Raw genomic sequence first — 25,710 nt, 5'->3', positions numbered from 1 at the left:
ACATTGAGTATCATGACTGTATTCTTCCAGCTTTTCTCCATTTGTCTTTTTCCCCTTTGGTCTTGCCCCACTCCCCAGAAACATATGTTCCAGCTTCCTGGCATTTATTGTTTAAAACTGGAAATTAATTGTTCAAAGGAAGTTCAACAGTAGAATTTTCCCCCTCCCCCACAGATACCATAATTCAACTTGTATATATGTTTTCATATATGTTCGTAATTTATATCTAACTTCCAAATATTTAATATTTTACTAAGGTTGTGTGTGTGTGTGTGTGTGTGTGTGTGTGTCTGTGTGTCTGTGTCTGTGTCTGTGTCTGTGTGTGCCTGCCTATCTTAAGGGCTTGAACTCAGAGCTTGGGCATTGTCTGTGAGCTCTTTTGCTCAAGGCTAGTAGTACTCTACCACTTGAGTCACAGTTTAACTTCCAGCCTTTTGTAATGATTAACTGGAGATAAATGCCTCAAGAACTTTCTTGTATAGGCTGACTTTGAACTGGGACCCTCAGATCTCAGCTCCCTGAGTAGCTAGAATTACAGGAATTATCCATCAGCACCCAACCCTCTACTAAGGTTTTTATTTCAGGACTACCATCTCTTGAACTTCTACTTGGCTACATTTCAGGTCTGTATGGGCATCATTGACAATATGTTGCTGCTATGCCCTACTTATGTATCTTTCCTTTGAACTTAACTATGTGACAAATTCTCTGTTAACAGTCTTGCAGGTTTAAATCTGTTGTTTTATTATTTCTTCAGGTTCTCACCCAGGGTAACTTTCCTTTCCATATTTGTGATACTCTTAGATTATGAGTTCCTGTTTACTCGATCTTGGACCTCTGTTTATTTTACAATCTTAATTCCAGATTGATGATGTCTTCCAGGAGCTTCCACTGACCTAGAACTTCTTCAAACCCTACTCAAGGTGGAAGTGAGGGATTCAAAGGAAAGTCTGGAACCCCACTTACTTACCATTTGAGAAAGGTTCAGAACATGGAGTGTGGTTCTGCTACAGACATTGTGCCAAGTGTCACACCCAGGGCCTTTCATCCATCCATCACCACTCACTATCATTCTACCTTCACACCAATATTTGCATTCTGGTTTTTTTTTGCCTTGCTTTTTGTTTGTATAGAATGGGACAAAATAGTGTATATCTGAATCCTCAATGACTCCATAGCTTCTTGTAAGTGTTTTATAAATGCATTAATTTAATTAGGTAATTTAGCTAATAATTGAATATGTTGAATTAATACTTAATGAAATAGGTTATCTTAATGTAATAACTCATTAAATATACTAATTTAATTGGTTTAAACACAAAGTGTTTCCTCTTTAGTATCTAGCTATAAATACTAGATAGCCATAGGTGAGTCTATTTGAGCAGCCAGATGTGGAAGTCAGTTCTTACCTTTTTGTTTTTGTTTTTGTCAGTCCTAGGGCTTGAACTCTTGGCCTGGGAGCTGTCACTGAGCTTTTGTGCTCAAGGCTATTCCTCTATCACTTGAGTCACAGCTCCACTTCTGGATTTTTGTGGTTAATTAAAGATAAGAGTCTCACAGATTTTTATGTTTGGGCTTGCTTTGAACCATGATCCTCAGATCTCAGCTTCCTGAGTATAGAATTACAGGCTTGAGCCACTGGCCCTGGCGATTCTTCATCTTTTTTTTTTTTTTTTTTTTTTTTTTTTGGCCAGTCCTGGGCCTTGGACTCAGGGCCTGAGCACTGTCCCTGGCTTCTTCCCACTCAAGGCTAGCACTCTGCCACTTGAGCCACAGCGCCGCTTCTGGCCGTTTTCTGTATATGTGGTGCTGGGGAATCGAACCTAGGGGCTCGTGTATCCGAGGCAGGCACTCTTGCCACTAGGCTATATCCCCAGCCCCTCTTCATCTTTTTAACCTGTGGTTTTCACTGCAATTTGCTGTCTCTACTATGTATCTAGTGAACTACCAATTATAATTCAATGTATTGATAAATGATAGATAAATAGATAGATAAATAAATAGATAGATAGATAGACAAACAGACCACTCTTCTTTTCAGCAATGTGATAATCAAAAGATCATTCATGTATATCACAGGTTGAAAGGGGCTGTTACCAACCAAATCATCCTTTGAAACATGTGTTTAGAGAGACATATCTCATTATTCAGCCCTTACTAAATTATGTATGCTGGTTCCTTGATTTGCTACCTTGTACTGCAATACAAACAAACAAGATTCATATTTCAGTCCTAATGCCAAATACATCCCTGAATGTGACTGTGAGATATAGCACTTCGAGGTTGGAAGGTGTGAACTGTAACCATGTACATGGAGTCATTCTAAGAGAAGGAGAGATACTAGGAATGGCAGAGCACAGGGGAAAGACCCTTCAAGGACACAGTGAAAGGGCATCTCTTTGCAAACTGAAGACAGAGGCCTCAAGAAAAACTAAATCCATCAACATGCTTAATCTTGGATTTCTACCCTCTAGAACTTCAAAAATTGTCTGCTGTTTAAAATATTTCATCTGGGAATGGGAATGTGGCTTAGTGGTAAAGTGCTTGCCTAGCATGCATGAAGCACTGGGTTTGATTCCTTAGTACCACAAGCAGAAATAGACAGAAGTGGTGCTGTGCTCAAATGGTAGAGTGCTAGTCTTGAGGAAAAGAAGCTTAGGGACAGTACCAAGGCATTGAATTCAACTCCAAGGACTGGCAAAGAAAAGAAAGAATAAAAGCACTTCATCAGTATCTTATATGAACCCTAGCAAACTAGTATAAAAGCTTACACAGCATTTCTAGTATTTTCCTCATTTCCAGAATGACCTGTTCCTCCTACTCCTATCTTCCTGGGATCTTTAGCCATCCTTCAAGGCTGTCGAGAGAGAGAGAGAGAGAGAGAGAGAGAGAGAGAGAGTATTTTTTCTGTCATGGGGCTTAAACTCAGGCCTGGGCACTGTCCCTGAGCTCTTTTCCTCAAGGCTAGTGCTCTACCACCTTGAACCACAGCTCTACTTTCAATTTTCTGGTGGTTAATTGGAGATAGACTTTCCTGCCCAGGCTGGCTTTGAACCACGATCCTCAGATCTCAGCTTCCTGAGTAATTAGGATTATAGGCTTAAGCCACCAGTGCCTGGCTCATCCCATTTTTTTTTTTTTTTTTTTGGCCAGTCCTGGGGCTTGGACTCAGGGCCTGAGCACTGTCCCTGGCTTCTTTTTGCTCAAGGCTAGCACTCTGCCACTTGAACCACAGCACCACTTCTGGTCATTTTCTGTATATGTGGTGCTGGGGAATCAAACCCAGGGCCTCATGTATATGAGGCAGGCACTCTTGCCACTAGGCCATATCCCCAGCCCCTCATCCCATATTTTTATTTTTATCTTTTTACTAGAGTATATTTCATGTTGTTTGGATATCTATCCCTTGAATCAGATTGCAAATTCCACAGAGAGAAAACATATAAAGTCCATGTTTGAATTCTCAGCCCCTACCTTAGTATTGTGGGGTGAATGGATGGATATGTGCATGGACTGAAGAATAAACATGTTTCTCTTTCAGATATCATGCTCCCTGCTGCCCTCTGGTGGCAATTTATCCGTCTCAACCCCCCACCCCCCATCTAAGGCAGACCATAGAAATACTAATATTTAGATTCTTCATTTTATACAAAACTTTCACCTTCTGCATTATTATTAAAATATTCATCTATAGTTATTACACCCTCTGCCAACCTCCTGGCCATTCTCATTTATTAGGAACTTTTTTTGTAACTAGAAGGGTCTTCCTCTGACTTAACAATGATGTCTGTTAAGCTCACATAGATCATGCTTCCCAAAAGCAAATTCACTTGGGCATGATGTTTCATGCCTGTCATCCCAGAACTCAGGAAGCTGAGGCAGGAGGAGAATGATTTGGAAGGCCAGGAGGCCAAAAACGGACTCAAAATTTCTTGTTCAACATTAACCTGTTTATCTATAACACGCCTTAGGAATTTATTTTTTGCCACATCCAAATTTAAATATAAAAAAAATTCCATCCTTAATCAGGTGTCTTTTTCCTGTAATCCTAGCTACTCAGAAGGCTGATAGTTAAAGGACAAAGGTTAGAGGCCAGCCAAGGCAGAAAAATCACCCAGGTCCATCTCTAATATAACCAGCAAAAAGTGGAGCTGGAACTGGAGGTATTGTTCAAGTGGTAGGTCATCAGCCAAGCAAAAGAGAGATCCTGAATTCCAACCCTGATACTACCACATACACACAAAAAAATCTCTAAATACGTGTCTCTTTAACAGGCCAATATTCCCCCTCACCCCCGCCCCTTTAAACTGCACCCTAATCCCCAGCACTTGTGAATACATTGCTTTACCTGACAAAAGAAACTTATAGGAGATGACCTAATGCAATCCTGAAGGTCCTTGTAATGAAGGCAGGCAGGTCAGAGCTGGAGGAATGAATGTCACAACAGATGCACAAGTTGCACAGGTTGGGGAGCTCTGAGCCAAAGAATGCAGGTGGCCTCTGGAAGTTGGAGATGGCAGGACAGCAGATTGCCCCTTCTAGCGTCCAGAAGGAACACCACCGCTCTGCCAACCCACTTTAGACATCTAATGTCCAGAGCTGTCAGAGAATAAATCTGTGGTGCAGCCACTAAATGAATGACAATTGGATAGAGCAGCAATGGAAAAGTATTAAGGATCCAATAGGCAAAGCTCTACTCATGAGCCTTCCTCTGACTCACTGGCTCCATTTCTCCCTGTATGGTTAATACTGTTCTCACAAATATTTGTGTCTTTCTGGCTTCATTTTCTTTCCCAGACACCTAGATATGATGAATTTCAATTTCATCTTCTCTCAGGATGTCAAGGTGTTACCCTTACCATTTCTCTTCATATAATCTGATATCCCCACTAATAGGCCAAATTCAAGTTTATTTTTGTCCTACACAAGTAACTAAATATCTTTGGGGGGAGGGGACAATGCAGTATTATATATTAGTCCCACTACAAATACATCATCAGTCATTTCAGAGGTAAGATCTGAGACCCTCTTTTCCCTGCACTGCTCCTTCATTCACTTTTTGTTTTTTTGTTTTTTCTCTTTTTTGCCAGACCTGGAGCTTGAACTCAGGGCCTGAGCACTGTCCCTGGATTCTTTCTGCTCAAGGCTAGCACTCTACCACTTGAGCCACAGCGCCATTTCCGACTTTTCCTCTATGTGTGGTGCTGAAGAATCGAACCCAGGGCTTCATGAATACTAGGCAAGAACTCTACCACTAGGCCACATTCCCAGCATCATTCACTTTTCTTATATTCATCATGGCAATAATTCCACTCTACCATCCATTCTCTACTGACCTGCCCCATTGCTGAACCTCTTTTTAGTAAATTACCTTGCCTTCAGTTTTTAAGAAAAATTGAGTAGGATGCTTCCAGCCTGACCTCTTGTCCCAGTATCCCTTGCTCTCACTTCCTCTGCTCATTATGACATGCATACCAATGCCTAGAAGACATCAGCTCTCTGTTCTCTGCATGGTTTTGAGTTAAAGTTCTTTCCATTTTCTAACCTAAGGGTAAACTTCTATACAGTATCCAATTCCCCAGTTGACCTCCCTCTTTTGTGTCCCCATTTTTATTGTATTTACTTCTACTGCAACTACCATAACAAATCATGTTAAGCATGAGATAATGTTTATTCATACTTTTCTGTGTATGTGTTTCTCCTTTATCTAGACTGAGAATCCCTTGTGATCAATTACTGTGTCTTATTTGTCTTGTTATTCTCAGCACTGCAACATTATGTCTTCAATGTCTCAAGAAATGGTAAAGAAAAAAGAACCTATCAAGAGAGTGAGTGCTGTGACTAGCTAGGCAGCCTCTCGCAAGTGCACATGCACGTACATGCACACATGCTTGCACACACACATACACACACACACACACACACACACACCTCTGCACATCAGTCAGGAGTCACATCTCTTAAAGTATTTAATCTGTTTGGAGAAAGTCTTGTCCCAGACCCCTGGGCAGAAAGTCATACCCATCCAAATAGGAAATGCACTGGCATGACCTATCAAACCTGCTTTGAAATCAGGAAGACAGTCTTGGCTATCTCAACGCTTCATACCATCTGGTCAGGTGGCATAATGCCCACTTACAAGGTCAGTCTTTACTGTCCTGAACATTCCAGAGCTATGGCATAGGTAAATGGTCTCTCTGAGTTACCAGGTGAAGTCTTCAGCAGAATCATTAAATACGTCTGCCATCATTCACACTCTCCTGTTTCATTTTCCAACTAAGTGGTAGGGATATTCCTCCAGAGCATCATTCATCTTTGAAACCATTCCTGAGAACAAGAGGATGATCTGGGCGAGTATAAAAGGTGTGTGTGGTCAGGGGAGGGTAGTGTCTCTCTTTCAAGCTTCCTTTCCATAGGGAAGAAAGCAGAAGTCAAGTGTGCCATGAAAACATAGACAGGCATTCTGGGAGTTGGGAGAATATGCCCAGTTTGTTTAGTGGATACTTTGATACTATATCACACCATTTGCTTTAGAAGAGATTTGTCATAAACCATGACCTGCACCTAAATGATTTTGCACTAAAAATTATTGTCATGGAGATGAGAGAAACCATAGTACTCTTCTCATTGGCATACCTGGAGGTTGGAGTTTGCTTGAAGAGTCTTTTAAATATCTAGGGAATAAATGTTCTACAGGTGAAAATCTGCTAACAGCATACCGAAGGCTGCTTCGGGAAAATGATAGCCATCCTGTGCCAGAATAAAAAAGACAGAATAAAAATAATTTCTAAAGACCAAGGTGAGAAAGAAAGCTGGCCAGCTTCTGGCGAAATGGACACAAACATTTCCACACTTGGTCAGTGCTACTGTTTGATATTCAACCTTCCTGAAGGTAACTCTGTCTTTGTATAGACATCTGAAAGAAAATTTATTAATACTGAGAATAATCCAACAGAGAGGGCCTATTCTAAGCCAAGTATGTTAGAATCAAAACTGTATCTCTACCTTTGTTTTCCCATACACTTGGGAGAAAAAGGGAAGAAAGGATGGGTGTAGGTAGATGCTCTCATCCTTGGAGACTCAACAAAAAGGCATCCTTCTCTGTGAGGTTCCCATAACCACTACAATTCACAGAAATAGTTCCTTCCTTGAATACCTTTAAAGTGTTACTTTTCCTGTTATTCAATACTGTCTCACTGTGTTGAAAACCCACTTGTTTCCTCAATTAGTCACAAGGGCAAGGGGGAGGGGGGCAAAGATGGAGTCTATTCCTCCTCTTGACCCAAAATTATAGGTGCTTAAAATATTTTACTACTTAGGTAGTGCTCTGTGCAAACAACCTCAGTTCACAAATGTGACTTAGCCTATGAAACAAAGAAGGAATAAACGTACCTCTGCTGTGTTGAGGTTTTTTGTTGTTGTTGTTGTTTTGTGATTCCTGACAATCCGGGAGAGGGCGAGGGAAGGGCCCCTCCTGGAGGAAGCTGAATGAGTGCTAAAGCCTCTCAAGCCAATACTTGAGCATCTGAAGGAATGACACAGATAGGATGTATTGCATGCATAAACTGCTTTGTTAAATGGGGGAAAATCTAAGGGATGAGTGGGGAGGGCAGGATGAGAATGTTGAAGCGGGTGACATTGATCAAGACGCCCTGTGCTCATAAAGTGCTTTGTAGAAGGCAACTCCTTGGTACAACTACTTAGAGATAATAAAAAAATATTCAAGAATAATAATAGACTAGGGAAAGTTTGCCTAAGCAGCAAAGATATGTAACAATTAAAAGCTGAACGCAAGGACTGCTCTGGCTTCAGAGACCAGCACGCGCTCCCGCCGTCACTCCAGCTCCTGGCCAGCAGGGGGCGCAGGCAGCGCCGCTCCCACTGCAGCGCGGCGGGCGCGTTCCCAGCATGCCTTGCTCCCCTCCGGTCGCGACCCGGAAGCTGTCGCCGGCGGCCGGCCGGCCGGCAGCCCTGACAAACAAGAGTTGGGGCGCGCTGCAGAGCGCGGTCGCTGGGCCGCCGGTGGCTGCGGACCGTGACTGCCGGACACGAACCCCTTCCCCATGAATCCACTTCGGGTGGGGGCTCAGCCTGGGCGCACGGCCCGGCGACGTGGGCCCGCGTCCTCCTGTCGGCGCCTGTAAGTGTTTGCGGGGACCCCAGAGGCCCGGCTTCCGGAGGCCGGGGAGTGTCTGTCTCTCTGGGCTGAGGTGTTATGAAGGCCGCAGGGTTCTCCTGGAAAACAGCCTCCCCGCCGGAAGCCCCTGGTTGCCCGGGAAGAGGCAGGACCACCGCAGTCGCTCTGCTGGGCCTGTAGGACTCCCAGAGCCGGAGCCAGGCTGGTTCCCCGGACAGCACCCCACCCCCGATTTCCTCTTTACTGAATTCTTGCCTCCTCCCATCCCGGACACTAAAATCCACCGAAAGCTATCCTCTCGCCAACCCCCCTCCCCACCTCTTTCCAGCCATGAAGGCAGAAACAGTGCCAGTCCGGGAGAGCCCAGCCGAGCCCAGCACTATCAGCCCCCTGTGGAGTAGCTGGAAGCTGGTGATTGTAGGCATCGTGCTAGGCTGGCTGCTGGTCATCTATCTTCTGGTCAACGTGTGGCTCCTGTGCCTCCTCTCTGCATCCCTAGTGGTGCTCGGAGGATGGTTAGGCTCCTGTGCCATTGTGGGGGTTTCAGGTCGATTGCACCTGGAACGCTTCATCCCCGTGGCCACCTGTCCACCATGCCCCGAGGCAGACAGGCAGTTGGAACTGGAGATCAACCATACCATTCAGATGATTATTCGAGATTTTGTCTTATCCTGGTATCACTCCGTGAGCCAGGAGCCAGACTTTAAGGAAGAGATGGAGGCAGCCATGAAAGGGTTGGTTCAGGATCTCCGGAGGAGGTTGAGCATAGTGGACAGGCATGCTCTGATGCAGAGGGTTTTGACTCTCTGTGGTTGTCACCTGCAAAGCTACATTCAGGCCAAGGAGGCCGCCAGCACCGCAGGGAAGCAAAGTGATCCATTGCAGCCCTCCCAGCTGTGGGGGGCTTATTGCAGGGCTACTGTTCCACACCCTGCTGTGCATAGCCCTAGTGCTGAGGTCACCTATACACGTCACATAGTGAATGTGTTGCTTCGGGCGCTGGTACCCAAGCCTCATTTGGAAACTCGAACTGGGCGTCATGTAGTCGTTGAACTCATTACTTGCAATGTGGTCTTACCACTGATCAGCAAGCTGTCAGATCCTGACTGGATCCACCTTGTACTAGTGAGTATCTTTTCCAAAGGCAGAAGTCCAATTCAAATGACCAAACCACTCTGTCCAACCAACACTCTAGAAGAGCCTTCAGTGCCCACATCTCAGCCATCGGTTGTGGAGGCACCAAGTCTGCCAGAAAGAAGAGCCCCTTCTCCAGTAGTAGCTCCAGTGCTTCTAAATGTCAGTGACCCAGAAGTTGAAGAAGGCCATGAAGCCATAGAGGGAGATTTGGCTGGGATGGTTGAAGAGAGGAAAGTAGTAAGTGATTCATCTCATTTTCTACAGCCAGATATCCGAGGTCCCCTGTTCTTATGTGAAGAATCAGAGTTGGAATCTCCACTGTCTGAACTTAGTAAAGAAACTGTTCTGCTCATAACACAAAGTGACTTCCTCTCAGAGGGAATCCAAGATGCCTTGCGTGCCCTACAGGATTCCCAGGCTCTGGAACCTAAGGATGGTGAGGGGTCTGATGGCATTGAAGGAACAGAGAGTCCACAGGTAGAAACAGAAACAGGTGCAATGGTGTCTACGAACTCCTGTCCAGAGATCCAGATTGACACAGCAGACAAGGATGGTGAGCAAGGGGATACCACCTCTCTTACATCTTTGCTGGAGGAACCTGACAAGATCTGCCCGTTACGACCTTCATGCCTAGAGAAGGATCTCACCAATAGTGTGAGTTCTCTGGATCCTACTGTGCCATCCATTCCACTTTCTTCTTCTCCACCTGGTCCTCTCGGCTCCACCTCCTTCAGCTTTGAGCCGCTCAGCAGTCCAGATGCCCCAGTTGTTATCCAGAACCTTCGGATCACTGGCACGATTACTGCCCGGGAACACAGTAGCACTGGATTTCACCCATACACGCTGTACACCGTGAAGGTAACAGAAGTAGAATTGTGGTCACACTGGGCTGACAGTGGGTTTGGAAAGCAGTCAGTGAAGCAAGTTAGACAGTAAGCATCTATATATAAATGCTCTGTATCTAATAGGTGAGGCAGAAAAGGCTCTTATCCTAACTCACTCAAACAGTTCTAGAAGCTCCAGGTGGTTGCATCTCAAAATCATTTCAGATGGGTTTTAAACATGGCCATTTTTGTAGATGCTGCATGAGAATTTGTGAGAACGAGTCTTGGGATTCTGGTTTTTGTGTTTCATAGACAAGTTGCCTCACATGGTATTCTATGTTGCTGTTGCTTCTTAAATTCATATAATTGTACAAGAGGAAATAACATGTCCATTTATGTGTACAAGACATCTTGGTCATTGAATTCTGTATTTTTTTAATGAAACTGTCCATCCAATATAGGCAGTCTGGCCTAAAGCCATTTTGTGAGCTCTGCTCTAATCTAACCATCCCTCTTCATATCATTTCTGGAAAGATGTTCTTAAGCCTCTGATTAAACACTTCCAGGAATAAAAAACTTGCTATGTTCTGAGGTAAATAATCTACCTTCCCCAAAGTGCAAAAGGTATTAGTATATATTTTTCAAAGAAAGAAACTTAAAACCCTGTCTTTTGGATTTTACTTGCCTTGAATTTCTCTCGAGTCCAAATGCTACCACTGAACTGCACTCATCCCAATGAAGTCCCAATCCAAGGAGGAAGGAAGGGACCTTCCTTCATCTGCTGAATGCAGCTACAGTATGACCTGGCATTTTGAAAAAGAACATGATATTTTTGAGTTAAAAAGTACAAGTAATTAGAAACATACTTGCATCTACACATACATAAATCATACATCCCTTATAAAACAGGCAAATTTTGGAAGTATACATGTGGACTCATAAGTAACTCAGACTAGCTGTGAATGACTTAATCTAACTTTGCTAACATTTTTCCTGCCTTTTTCTTGTAGGTGCCCCTCTGACATGCACCTTTTTCTCATATAAGAATAGATTTCTGTGTATTTCATCTTCTATTTATGACATATCCCAACACTGATATTAAACAGTTTTTGTTGCATTAGTAGAAATATCAAATTGATTGGGAGTATATTTTTTACCATTATTTACTCTTTTCTGTCTTATTGCTAAACTTTGACACTAGTTATTTCCTACTTCAAGTAGGCATTAGAAAGGAAAAGTGAAAAATGTGTCAGAAAACAACAGCCAATTGTGTATAGTTTGAAATTGGGTTTTTATATGGACGTACTATGGCCACACTTGAAAATTAAATATCAATATTGTTACACTTTCTGATATCAAAAGTTTTCAGTTTACAGGTGATAAAGGTGAGCAGATGAGGATTGAATACTATATCCCTCAAGAAGCAAAATATTTCACAGAAAGCATTAGAACTCCTAACTCAAAGCTTAACAGCCCCACCCTGAATTCTACCTCTCTCTTTCCTCTTCAATGCTGGCTCTCCCTCTCTATCTAGAAATTTTTAAAAGTCCAGCCTGAGTCCTGCAAACAAGGAGATAGCTTTTTCCATCACTTACCACAGTATAATAACTCAGCTAAACACAAACAGTAACTCACTCTGTTGTATTCCAACTATTCTGACAGAAAGTCATCCTCTGTGCTTACTGGCAGTTTCCATATTGCTCTTCCAGGAATGTTTAGTACAGGTCATCTTCCCCATACACCAGCCCTACAAACATGAAAACACCAGATGATGACCCCTTGCAGTATCTTCAGTCATCATAGTACTTCTAATGATGCAGATATATGTACTTTGGAAACTGTTTTCAGTTTAAGGGCTGGGGTATAGTTTAAGTTTAGAGTACTTGCCAAGCATGGAAGAAGCCACAAGTCCAATCTCCAGTCCTGGGGGTGGGGGTGAGGGGAAAATGGTTTAACAATAACATTAGGCAGATTAATCTTCCAAAAGCAAAACAAAGACACATGTCCTTTTAATTAGTTCCAGATAAAAACCAATTTCTGATTATCTGCTGTTTGGGACTGTTTCTTCTTTCTACCACTAATACAGAGTGTAATGGCAAAGTGCTTTTTCTCCTTACAAGGTCTATCCTGTAAGTTCAGCATGATAGAAGTGGTATTATCACCTCTATAGCAGGAGACTGCTGTCTGTATTATATTCAGGCTTTGGCATTTGAAAAATAGTTATGAATGAATATCGGTGGGAGGAAGCATTTGAATGGATGTAATGGTGGAGAACAGTAAACCTTGTTTCTGATTTTCTAAGCCAAGCATATCAGAAAGTGTAGCTTATTCCTTAACTCAGCTACATTTGGAGTTTTAGCTCTTCATTACAGTACAGTTAAGCAATCAGCTTTACTGATTTAAGGGACTTCTTTGTTGGTCCTACAACAAAATGAGAACAGTTCTCTCCCTTTCTACAGTTATTGTAAAGTCATTTAACAAGTCATTATTAAAACTAGAATAAGAAATTGCCTGGTATGGCTGATTTGGTCAATAAATCTGTTTCTTCACCAGTATGAGACAGCCCTTAATGGTGAAAACAGTAGTGGCCTGCAGCAACTGGCCTACCACACTGTGAACCGCCGCTACCGGGAGTTCTTGAATCTGCAGACTCGTCTGGAGGAGAAACCAGATCTACGAAAGTTCATCAAAAGTTAGGAGTATCCCCAGCCCCAGCCTGCCTGCTTGCTTTTCCCATTAACCACCTTGATTTGACTTCTTGGTATCCTGTATGTTGGTGGGGAGGAAAGCACCACATTGAGTTTCTCCCTTCCCCAATCTTGCTTCAGGAGTTGTAAGGGTTTATTACTGGATCACATTTTTTTCCTCGGGTCTTTGCTACTAAATGCTTTCTTCTAGTGCTCCATCTAGTTTAAGCTTAAAAAAAAGAAGCATTCACATTTCTGCTTATTGTCTGTGAACTAGAATGAGGAGTTAAATTAGCTTTTCCAGACTCATAGATGGATCAGTTGTCAATATGAAAATATTACCCAGAAATCTTTGCCACTTTCCTTTCACAGTAAGGCCTTTTTATGTTCTCTCTGACACCTTTTTTTTTTAAGGCAAGAGAAAATAAGAAAATACAATAAATTTAACTTTTATGTTGTTTTAAAAAAGTCAATGATTTCCCAGATAAATGATTTTATAACTTTTAGTTTTCTTCTAAGTACTTTGCATATGTTAGTTTACTTAACCTTCCTAAAAGCCTATGAAGTAGATATTATCATTTTCCCTTTCTACAGAAAAGGAATGAAATCACAGAAAGATAATGCACCTTGCCTAAAGTCATTATCACAGTAGGGATAGGAGCCAAAACTGAAACTTCAGCTACTGGACTTCAGAGTCCTCCCATGTAACAGTTGTACTGCATGTTCTGTGAATGTTAATGAGAGCAGATAGTATGCATCATATGCAAACATATCTCTGAGATATGTTTGGAACTTCTGCAGTATAACCACAGAATCCCAAGGGAATGTATATAGTCAGTAATTTCATTTTCTTTATTTGTTTAATGTTTATGGAATAACTAGGACTTACATGAATGAATTTTTCTGTTGTTGTTTTGAAGACGTGAAAGGTCCTAAAAAGCTCTTTCCAGATCTTCCCTTTGGAAACATGGATAGTGACAGGGTAGAGGCCCGTAAGAGTCTCCTGGAATCATTCCTAAAGGTTAGATCTGCTGTTTATGCTTTATTTTCATTCTGATTCCCACTCCTCCCTAAGCCAAGGTGGGGGAATCTGGGAATGTGATTTTTTTTTCTTTTTACTAAAAATCTCCATATTCTAGAATTTTCCTTATTTTTGCAGCAACTCTGTGCCATTCCCGAGATCGCTAACAGTGAAGAGGTGCAAGAGTTTCTTGCTCTGAACACAGATGCTCGCATTGCCTTTGTCAAGAAGCCGTTCGTGGTCTCTAGAATAGACAAGGTAACCACAGGACCATGGTGCTCAGCTTGCATTTCTCTCTGTCAGTGTACATTACTTATCGAGGCAGTACTTAAAAAACAGAAGTGGTGCACAGAAGAAGCCTCAAGGGGTCAATAGAACATGAATTTGAAATTCTAAGACTTGGCAAATATTGGTTGAACTTTCAACTTACTAATCACAGTGAGCAGCTGTTAGGAAGTAGTATCCCTGACACTATAGAAGTGTGCACATATCTCCTGTGTTACTTTAGTGGAGGCATGGAAAGATAGATGTAAACCTTTGGAAATAGGTAAAGCCAGGAGTGATACTCCTCTAGAGGGAATGATCCTTCCCAGTCCCAGTGTTAGTTATTCAGGAAAGAAAGCCCTAAGACAGAAAACACTAAGTTGAATTTCTGTTCTTCAAAAGGGTATATCAGCAACATCTGTAGAGATGGTAGAAGTACATGTAGAATATGTCAGCCCATAAGCTGTGATTTCTAGCAGATATCATTCTCAGACCAGAAGCCTGAGGTTTGTGTATATTACAAAATGATATGTGTTTTACAAGGTTGGAAAACACTGGCCGGACAAAGGCCTCCTTATGAATGCTTGGGAGGACAAACTAAAATGGAATTCTGTGTCATAGATGTCAGGGATGATCCATTACTATGTGGAGAAAAATTATAAATTAGAGGTCAGTTATATAAAAACCCCACAGTTTCATGAAGATGTGTTCATTTGTTCATGCTTTCTCCTAAATTGGTTGCCTATTTTGAGCCAGGCAGTATACAAGTCTCTGGCAGAAGTAGATGAGACAGATGAGAACCCTCCCACAAACAAGATAAGCTACATTCTCCTTGTTCCTGTCTTCGTGTGTTTCTTCCCTGGAGACTTTTGTGTAGTCTTCCTGTCCACACAGTCACCTCTTCATTGTGCTAGTCATGTTCTTCATGGAGGATTGCTACAGGAATGACTTCACAAATGCCTGATGCTGCTCTAAGACAGCTGCATTAATTAGTGAGAGGCATCAAGGAAGAATAAATATTTCTTTTCATTTCTTTGATATTATCTTTTATATGTTACCTTTTATAACCAATATCTATATGTCATTTTTCCATTCTGAGAAATAGAGATGATTCTTATTCTCAATGAGATTATTAGGTTTGATCTTGATTGGTAGTGAAATTGTTTGATTTGACTGGACTGGGTAAGTGAACTCTTTGCTCTATATGAATTACTCTATGCATGTTTATGTTATTGATGTCCTTAGACTGTATTTTTTATTTTTCATCATCTACTTCACTCTTCTTTTTCCTTGCACTGCTGCCTGTAGACGGTGTGTATGTATGTGCACTTAAACTCGGTGCATTTTGCTCTCATTTGGCTTTCTTTTTGTTTTTTGTTTTTTTTTTTAATTTTTAGCAAGAATTTATTTTAGTATAACTGAGTTAAAGTAAGAAGAAACGGAATAGAGAAATATTTTCTGCTCCCTCTGCAGAATATGGGAGTTAAAGACTCAAAATGGTGATTCCAGTCTATAGCTTTTATACTTCCTAGGCAGGGCTTCTTGCTTGCAGCAGGTACTTTATTATTTGAGCATACCTACAGCCCTCCTTTTCGTGTATTCATTGGAACTAGTGTCTTCAGGGGCTTATTTTGAAACAAGATCCTCCATACTTCAGCATTTTTTGGAAGCCACCTGTACCCAACTGAGGATTCACCTTTTCTACACAAAAAGAAAAAGTTGAAAATGAAGAGTACCCATTAGCCTACAGAATTCTCTTAAGTTCTTATTTATATCTCTATTTGTTTTGGCTTCTTTTCTCAAGGCATAATTTTGTGTTATTCCATAAGGATGAAGGTATTTATGGTCATGGAGAAAGGAAGATTGTTGTCATTGGCTGGTATTGGCTTTTCCAAATGGATAGGCTCTCTAAGTAGCCTGGCTATCTGTTCATCCTGCTGCAGAAAGCCCAATGAGATAACTGCTTGCTGGCCTTCCCATAGGGATGTAAACACCTTATTGATCCTGCATTTCTGATCCCTGCAGATGGTGGTGAGTGCTATTGTGGATACCTTGAAGACAGCATTTCCTCGCTCTGAGCCCCAGAGTCCCACAGAAGAGCTGAGTGAGGCTGAGAATGAAAGCAAGCCCCAGACAGAAGGCAAGAAGGCTAGCAAGTGAGATGCCCTTCAGTGATCCAGGGACCCTTCCCCAGGTCTCAGATTCATCTCCCATCCTTAACCAAAGCCCACTTCCATTCACAAGCCCATCAGTAGAGGAGGTATTCTGTTCATAACAGTTTTTAGGCAAAGTTTGCCTCTCTTCCACAGAGGAATCTGATACTCTGCCACTCCTGAGCATTTGTTCCTGCTATGGGAATTCATACCCAGCTGACCAAGGGTTTTTGACAAGAAGGGAATTTCTCAATTAGGTGTATTCTCTTTTCTGTTTTCCTGGGAAAATGAGATGTTTCTTTCCTACCAAGAAGTAAGATTTATAACAAGTCTTTATTTGCTGTCATTTTTTGGCTCAGAAATTACATAAACTAGCAATGAACAGGAAAGGACTCAAATGGAAGTATATAGCCTGTTTCAGTAATGTATGTATGTGTGTTTGTGTGTGTATGTGTGTGTGTGTATGTGTGTGTCCTTGTTAAAGATCAGCAATACCAAATCACAGTACTTAGCTTTTTTAAACTGAGTCCACGTTTGAAACCATGACCACAATGCCTATGTTTATAAGTATTTTATTTTATTTGTGCTTGTCCTGGGGTTTGAACTCTCAGGTCCTGAACACTATCCCTGAGTTTTTGTGCTCAAGGCTAGCACTCTACTCCTTGAGCCACAGATCTACTTTCAGCTTTTTTTTATTAGTTAATTGGAGATAAGAGCCTACCCTAGCTATCTTCAAACCATGATCCTCACATCATACCCTTCTGAGTAACTAGAACTACAGGTGTGAGCCACCAGCTAAGTCCTTTATTCTTGAAATACATGTTATCACTTACAATTTCTTCTCTGGTTTTGTTTGCAACACAGCAGGAATGACCCATTTTTCAAAAAGGAAACCAACAATAATGACAAAATCTTAGTATGTGCTAGCCATGTTATGGTAATATAACCATGACACAATGCTCCTATGTTACTTGGCAAAAAATGCCCTTTTATAAATGTACTGTTGACATAGCTTAGTAACAAAGTGGCACTATCTATGAAAACTTAACAGTATATGCTTTGAAGAATTTAGGGCAAAGTCTTTCTTGGCAACTCTGAGTCCAGTAAGCTTCCAAGAATAAGTATAGTGTTCTTGTTTTAATGTATTATCAGTATTTGCCAGTCCTTTGTATGGGGATCAAGACTGTGAGGTACATCTCTGCCTTTTGTTTCTATACCAGGTCCAGGCTGAGGTTCCCATCCAGTAAAATTGGTCCTACACTGAGTGTGACTGAGGAACATGACAGGATCCTCTATTGTTTCCAGGAAGGCAATGTGGTAAGAATCAAAGCCCAGAGAACTGCATGGTCTTAGGTGCTGACCCTACTGTTGGAGAGATTGGAATATTCTCTAATATCAGAAAGGACTTAGGTATCCTGCTAAAGGATTTAACTAACATTCAGGACTCACATTTTAATGCTAAAAGTATTTTCTCTTAAGTGATTTGGAATTCTGCCAGTTCTGGTTGGCAGATTGGTTTCCAAAGGAAGTGAATTTGGAATAATGAATGACATGATGAGAAGGAAAACCAGTTTCTAGAAGAAACTGAGCAGAAGTGATGATTCTAGGGCAGGCTTCTCTTAATTGCAATTTGGATAAAGAATAGAAATTTTCCTAAAGTAGTTACAAGATCATTAGTCTCTAAACCCAAGGTCCTTCTGCATGGTAAAGGTGGGAAATCTAGACTGCTACCTCTACTCTGCATTCTTGATGAGATGTGCCACTGTCTGTTTCTTCAGGAGTCAGATACCCTATCCATGTCTGGGATGGAATCCTTTATTGAAAAACAGACCAAATTACTGGAAATGCAACCAGCAGAAGCCCCAGGAAAATATCCTGAACCAGTCCCTAGAGAACCTGTAGATGGTTGCTCATCAGCTACACCTGTGCCATCCCAGAACCCCAACAATAGTGATACAGGTGAGTGGTGAGGACTGTACATGCCCAGAGAAGGGAGCTAAGTAAAGCCCCTTAGAATTGGGATAGGTGAACTTTATAGTTCTTAATTTCTCTTGTATTCAGTTAACCAGATCACGACCATATGTTGGACTCCAGCATTGAATATGCTGGGACCCAGGGATGGGTAGGACATGGTCCCCAAAACCAGTCAGGTGGCAGAGCAAAGCATGGACACAGAGAGTTCTAATCCAGGGCGAAAAGATTTGTATGTATAATGCCAGTGTGTTACTTTAAGTTATTTTTGGCATTTAGAGCTTTTGCCTTTATCTAGACACCTCCTTTCCTCAATGTCTGGGGTATTACTTTTCTAGTTTTCTGCCTATGTTCTTTGTGTCCCTTATTGTTTCACTTTTCTGATTTCCTTTTCAGTCTTCTGGAGCTTTAGTTCTGGCTCTTTGTTCTTACTTTGCAAATCTCCGGTAACCCCATACTGTTGTCTTCTGCCCTCAAACATGTGCTGATGCTACTTAAATATTGTGCATCTCCACATGGATACATCACAGAACAACAGAAATACAACACGTTGAAAATAGAAGTTATCTTTTCCCCCAGATCCATCCCTTCTGCTTTATTTCCCGCTGTAGTAATAACCCTACCTACTATCTGAAGGCAGGGTGGGAAAGGGAAGGGTCAGAGGATTTACTTATTTCTTCTTGTAAGCATTTGAGGCTGGGTGGTTTTGCTTCCCAGGAGAAAGGCAGATAGCTTACACAAAGGGTCAAAATGTAGGCATTAACTAGTACGCTTGCTGAACTAGAACTTTAAAGAAGAAAGTTGCCAGTGGCCCACACCTGTCATCCTGGCTACTTAGGAAGCTGAGATCTGAGAACCATGGTTTAAAGCTGCCTGGGAATTAAAGTCCATGAGACTCTTCTCTCTAATTAATAACCATAAAGCCAGAAGTGGAACTGTGACTTAAATGGTAGAACATTAGCCTTGAGGGAAAAAAACAACAAAAGCAACACCTCATGGACAGCACACAAGCCCTAAGCTTAAGCCCCAAATCCAGCTATAAGAAAAGAAGGAAGAAGCAAGCTTATTCATTCTATCAAGCAAAAGATCTCTAGTAACTATCACAAACCAAAATCATGAGAGAAACTCGTTTTAGTACTGTCTCTCAGGTGCTCAAGAACAAATCACCTGACCTCTGTTCCATGGATCTAAATAAATGAATTTTTAACTAGGAAAAATGGGGTTTGCAACCCCATTTCCTCACACATAACTCACACTTCCTCTGAAATTCCACTAACATTTCCTCTTGCACATAACTCACTGTAAATGCAGTGATACGACAGCGAAGGCACCAAACTCTTAAGGAATTGTAAGACAGGTTCAGTAAAACAAAACCATTGTAGTCAAAATTAGGCCTTTAAAATTTTAATGACTGATCTTTAAGGAAATAGTTTATCCTTGAGCCCTTCCTTTTTCTACTCCGGGGGGACTCAGATCTCATATGATAGAAAATGTACCATTTTCTTCAAGAGAACTTTGACAATACCTTATTTGCTCATTTTTTATTGCTATGACTAAGTGTCACCACAGGGTGGCAGCTTTAGGCAAACACCAAGAAAATTCTAGCTTTGAGGAGGACACTGTTTTCCTGAAGAAGAGAAGCCTACCGTGAACAAACTGACCAGCTCCCACACACCTTTGGAATACAGTACCCGCAAAGGAAGTATATATTGGATAGTTTCAGTGGAAGTGGGATTCAGTTTATTCCAACATGTCTATCCAAATCTGAAGTTATTCATATTCTAAAACACTCTTACTGGGTATAGAACTGGGTCAGGAGTAGTCATTGATCTTAAACAGTTATTGTTGATAATTTTCTGTAGTATAAATGGCAGTAGCATGGTATACCTTAGAATCATTCTGGAATATCACACATTCCTGAAATCTCCCAGGAAACAAATCAGGAAGACTGTGGGGGCATCCTCCAGCACAGGTTTATAGAATAAATCATTAGGGCAATAAAAAGTCTTCCATCCATAAAACACATGTGTTCAGGAAACTCCAGCTTAGCATAAATATGAGCTCATAATTGGCCCTTCCAGATTTCCAAAGAGGAAAGAAAGCAGTAAAGGTCAGGACATTTTACCAGAGGTGTGGTGCTCTTCCTAGAACCACATGTTATCTTAGAATCAAAATGAAGCCTCCTGAATTCCAACCCCAATACTCTGTAACTGAGATGGTTTTCAGGAGAGTGAAGCCCAATCTTTCCTCACATCTGTCCACATTTCCATGATACATTGTAAGAGTAAATGGAAGGTTGGTGGAAAGGACAAGGCATTGCCAGTTCCAGTTAGTCATAAGTTGTGAACTCTTACTTGGGACAGAATGAACTAGCATTCTGAAGAAATATTGGAGAACAAAAACTAAGCAGGTGTATAGATAGATAGATAGATAGATAGAGAGAGAGAGAGAGAGAGAGAGAGAGAGAGAGATACAATATTTTTAAAAGACAGAAACACTAGTGACAATATCAGGGATCTTATAGAAAAATACAGAGTCTATAACTGAACCTAGTACAGAGGCTTGAACTCAGGACCTTCAACCTGCTTGGCTTGCATGCTCACAGCTCTTGCTCTACTACTTGAGCCATGCCACCCGTGTAGCCTTTTGCTGCCTTTTTAAAAACACTCACTTAAGGCTGGCTTTGAACCTAGATGCCCTAGATCTCAACCTTCTGAGTAGCTAGGATTACAGGGCTAAGCCACCAATGCAGGAAACGTTTTTGTTTGTTTTAGAAACCTTCTAGATATACAGTGAACATTTCTTTATTTCAGTGCAGAAGCATTACAAAAACAAAAGATGATGGATATAAGGTGCAGAAGACCCAGCTGACATCCAGTGCATTAAAAGATATTCCTCAAATAAAGGACTTCAGATGATTCTTTTTTAATCCCTTAGGTACAGAGACAGAGTTAGCTGACACAGCCTTTGATCTGATCCTCTTACTGTTGATGGAGCATTGGAAATGGCTATGTACAGAAAACATGCAGAAATTTCTTCGTCTTATCTTTGGGTCCCTAGTTCAAAGGTAAGATTGCTAATTTCTTCACAATAGGTTCTCAAATTGCATATAAATTGGACATCTTGCTTTGTAGAAAGGGTAAGTATAGGGTCTACGGATCCTGTGACTAGATCAGAGGAAAGATCCTCTGGTATAGGGGAACTGAGTGAATACTGGGTAAAGAGCATCAGAAAGCTTTTTAACCTACCTTATTGTTTAAAGTTTGAATGAGTCTGTTTCTGTAAGACTTCTGAAATAATGCACTAAAATTGTGTACACTACCTATGATCTTAAAGTATGTTAGCTGAACTCTACCTACTCTAAGATCAGTTTTTCAACTATTTATAACCCCAAGACTCTACACTTACCATAACTTAGTGGAGGACATTTTGGTCCCCAGGATATAGTTAGCAGTGTTGGAAGAATTGTTGGTTGTCGCAGCTGAGAAGATAAGAAGCCCACTGGCATCCAGTGGATAGATGTCAAGGATGCTGCTTATTACCATTCTGTTCCCCAGGATGACTCTGTCCCCACAAACAATGGTGAAGTGTATGCAATACTGAAATTGAGAAACCTGGTCACAGACTAAGAGACACAACCAGCTTCATATCCCCAGAAACACACAGAGTCTGGGACAGTGTGGATTCTTTATATATTTGATAAAGGAATAGCCATTTCCTTTCTCAATACCTGTATACCCTTTACATTTCATTCACTCACCTGTAAGTATTATTGATTAGGCCCTAATTTCTCTCTTCCATCTACTTGCCTTTGCTTTTCAGGTTTTCCAAGTGCTTTTAAAAAAACTAGAAGGCTACCAAAACTAGGGAGTTTGTGATGATTGATGACCTCAAATTATTTGCACATCAGATTTGTTTCAGAGCATAAGAAGTAGCTTAGGAGAAACATAAAAGTATAGGGAGAAAGTCAAAGAAGATTGAGATCCATATCAAAGAGGTAGAAAGGATAACTGGATAACTCAGACCATCAAGTAAAGTCTAAATAAAGAAGTCCAAATAAATAAGAGAGAACTTTATTCCGAGAATAGTGAACTGGTAAATCATGTAGTGAACCTCCTCGGGAATGTACCAAGCAACATCCAACACAAGGAAAGCAAACCCTGAAAGGCACAGTACTCATGGAAAAGACAGGCTCATTTGAAGGTTCAAATGTACGCTGAGAAACTTCCAAGCCAGTGTGCAGTACCTCAGTGGAAAGTGAACAGAAAGTGAAGAAGTCATCACTGTGCTTTCTAAGCTGTTTCTTGACTTAATGGTAAAAATTGGTCCGGGGTATTTCATAGCATCCATCACACTTTACCTTAAAATCTTTACCTCTCTATATAACTGGGGAATTCTTTGATCTTACACCTTTAATTAACTGAAAATAAATGTTACTAAGAGGTCAGTAATATACAAAACAAACATAATCCCTACTTTCTCAAATTTTACAATTCTTACCTACCTACATCATCACAATGCTAATAGGGATCGAACCAGCATTCAACCCTGCCAGGTACCTCAAAGCTCAAATTCTTACCTATGGTATAGTTGTATTCTCTGAGGTTTGTTTTCTTCATCAGAAAAATAGGATTCATAATGCTGCTTTTCTCTTTAGGTAGTATTATAAGTTGTCCACTAAATGATAGGTCTTTATATGTATTCTTTAGAAAAGGAAAAAAAGGTAAATAGCATTTTGTGAGTCTTAATACCTCTAGCTAGAGGCTCCATAATAGTTCTTATTTTACATCTTTAATATACACCACCCATACTAGTCACCTGCTGCAAGTGATCGCATTCTCTCTTGTGCTTGTCTCTAAACTTCATAGACTTGGGCTTTTAAACAGTTAGGCTTTGTGAGTCTTTTCAAGATGATTTTGTGCCAATGGGTTCATTGGTTAAAAGCAACAACTGGAACATTATCAGTCTGACATCAGAAAGAGAGCACCTGGACCCTGTACCTTACAGGCAAGCCCAAGTTCAGAAGTCCTAGGCATGCTGGAGCTGCTAGTGACATGAGTGGGAGGATTGCTGGAATCCATTCCTAATAAGGAGCTTTGGGGAATCAAGCCAAGTTTCTCCCTTCCAGCCCCATCCTTTGATAGTGGTACTAGATCAAGTTAGCTAGATAGATAACTTTCTAGTGAATAAACAACTAGCAAAACTCAAATGGTAGCTCATGCCATAAGTTAAATCAAAGAGGGATTGTTGCTGAATTTTCCCTGCTTTTTTTTCTCCTTTTTTCTTTTGTTCTTGTTTTCGGTTTCTTGCTATTGTTGTTGTTGTTGTTGTTTTTATGGAGTAGCAACACTATTTGGAAGAGCAAGACATTTTAATATATTTGATGAATATTATACAAGAACAGTTTTGTGGCTGTTCCTGAAGAACTTATTGTAACTGTGGTGTCTTATACTTGTTTATCACAGCTACTTCCAGGTGATGGTCATTTATACTTATTAGGTTATCTCTTATCTCTTCTTGCCAAAAAGCTCTTGATTATATCTAATCAAAATTTTATATAGCTCATTTTGTTTCCTGTCAGCTGTGAAGAAAATGGAACTATAGCTGGTTGTCATTCTTTCCCCTGACTGGAGTTAAAGGACGTCATCATTTCCTGTTCAAGGCCTTCCATCTTGCCCTACGATTCAATATTTCCATCTTTTTCATGATAGTCTTGACCCTCTTCTCAAGAATCTTATCCTGGGGCTGGGGATATAGCCTAGTGGCAAGAGTGCCTGCCTCGGATACACGAGGCTCTAGGTTCGATTCCCCAGCACCACATATACAGAAAACGGCCAGAAGCGGCGCTGTGGCTCAGGTGGCAGAGTGCTAGCCTTGAGCGGGAAGAAGCCAGGGACAGTGCTCAGGCCCTGAGTCCAAGGCCCAGGACTGGCCAAAAAAAAAAAAAAAAAAAAGAATCTTATCCTGGCTTTACAGTGTTCCAGAGACTTCCTTAAGATAGGAAGTAAGAAGTCATGGTATTTGAAAAAAGGAACAGTTGCCCATCTGTAGGCTCCAAGGATCTGACACCCCCTCCTCCCATGGTCCATAGTCTCAGATCACAATTGTTACCACCAAGCAAATCACTGATGAGAGCTTCTTTGTCCATCTTATATAATTTAATCCCTTCAAAAATTCTTGCAGAGATGTATTATCATTTCTTAACACAAGGTATCCAAGACTTACAAAGAGTTTGGGTTATATCAAGATCACAGAGCTCATAAACATCTCTCAGAGAATTTAAACCAAGTTTCTGGAATTTTCGGTTATACTGATTTTCTGACTTTCAAGATAAGCTCTTTGCCATGATTTGGAGGGATAAAAGTCAACTCAAAAATCTTTGGCTCATAGTAGTAGACCTAAGAGGTTATATCGGATACTCTAGAACCCAAATTGTATGTCTGTATCCACATACTCATACAACAAAATGGATATCACTAAAATCCAACTACATTACTGTCCACAGGAGGACAACCTGCTTTTTGTTTTTAAAAAGTGCTTTATGAAGTGCCACACTCTTTGGTTTATTTGCTTTGGTAAGGAAAGAAGCCAGGAACTTGCCAGGCATGGTGGCTCAGGCCTGTAATCCTAGCTACTTAGGAGGCTGAGATCTAAGGATGGTGGTTCAAAAAAGTCCATGAGACTCTTATCTTCAATTAAAGCTAGAAGTGTAGCTGTGGCTCAGGTTGTAGAGTGCTGGCCTTGAGCAAAAGCAGCCCAAGGGCAGCACCTAAGCCCTAAGTTAAATAAAGTTCTGGAACCAACACCAACAAAGGGGGGTGGGGAGAGGAGAAAGAAGGAGAGGACCGAGAAAGAGGAGGAAGGAAGAAGAAGGAGAAGCAGAAGCAGCAGCAACAACTAAGAACTTAATTTCTCCCAGACAGCTATAGTACCATCCCCATTAAGCCCACCAGCACCCCCAACAAGGACTGTAGTATGAGGTTTCAGTATCTCCACATTCCCAGACTGCTATCCAGGACACCACAAGTAGCTAAGTCATATTCTTTTACAGGGCACTTGAATTCTCTTTGTTTACATTCTGTACTTGAAGGGCAGGATGATTGACATCGGTGCCTCAGGTAGCTGTTGCCACTGCTCTGCTTATCTTAAACTCTATAGTTCGGGTACCACAGATTGTACAGACACCCACATTTCAGTTCGCCTCCTCCTTAAAACATCCTAATTTTCCACGCTCCAGCATTACTGTCTCCAAGCAGACAAGTTTATTCCTTCTGCTCCCAGCTTCCTTCATTCTCTTTGCTTCTTGCAAGACCTATATAGATAACTACTTTGGACTCCAGGATTTGTGCCAAATTGTAAGCACACTCTAGCCTGCAAGAAGAGGGGTTGGAGGGAACAGAGTAAATTCAACCTCATGACCCTTCCTTGTAAGCCAAGACTGGAGGAGTTGAAATCTGAGCCATGCTTATAAATCTTTCTTGATTGTTGATGGTGTGGATAGAGTGGGGGAAGGGAG

General features: G+C 41.3%; 1 protein-coding gene across 6 annotated transcripts in view; it reads left to right on the top strand.

Annotated features, from left to right (window-relative positions):
- Positions 1-7,940: 7,940 nt before the first annotated feature.
- The window catches only part of Snx19 (sorting nexin 19), a 41,608-nt gene continuing 23,838 nt past the window's right edge, over positions 7,941-25,710 (top strand). For 3 of the 6 annotated variants that reach the window (XM_048343627.1, XM_048343624.1, XM_048343628.1), the window contains exons 1-8: positions 7,941-10,132; positions 12,652-12,790; positions 13,706-13,806; positions 13,945-14,064; positions 16,096-16,226; positions 17,444-17,540; positions 18,002-18,182; positions 21,132-21,261. In XM_048343627.1, coding sequence (XP_048199584.1) covers positions 8,468-10,132; positions 12,652-12,790; positions 13,706-13,806; positions 13,945-14,064; positions 16,096-16,226; positions 17,444-17,540; positions 18,002-18,182; positions 21,132-21,261 — 2,564 coding nt within the window. In that variant the 5' untranslated portion in view covers positions 7,941-8,467. The other 3 variants (XM_048343626.1, XM_048343625.1, XM_048343629.1) reach the window with 3 other exon arrangements.

This window comes from Perognathus longimembris, chromosome 3, assembly GCF_023159225.1.
Source record: "Perognathus longimembris pacificus isolate PPM17 chromosome 3, ASM2315922v1, whole genome shotgun sequence".
Lineage (NCBI taxonomy): Eukaryota > Metazoa > Chordata > Mammalia > Rodentia > Heteromyidae > Perognathus > Perognathus longimembris.
The sequence above is the reverse complement of the archived record's forward strand: the minus strand, read 5'-3'. Positions and strand labels throughout refer to the sequence as shown.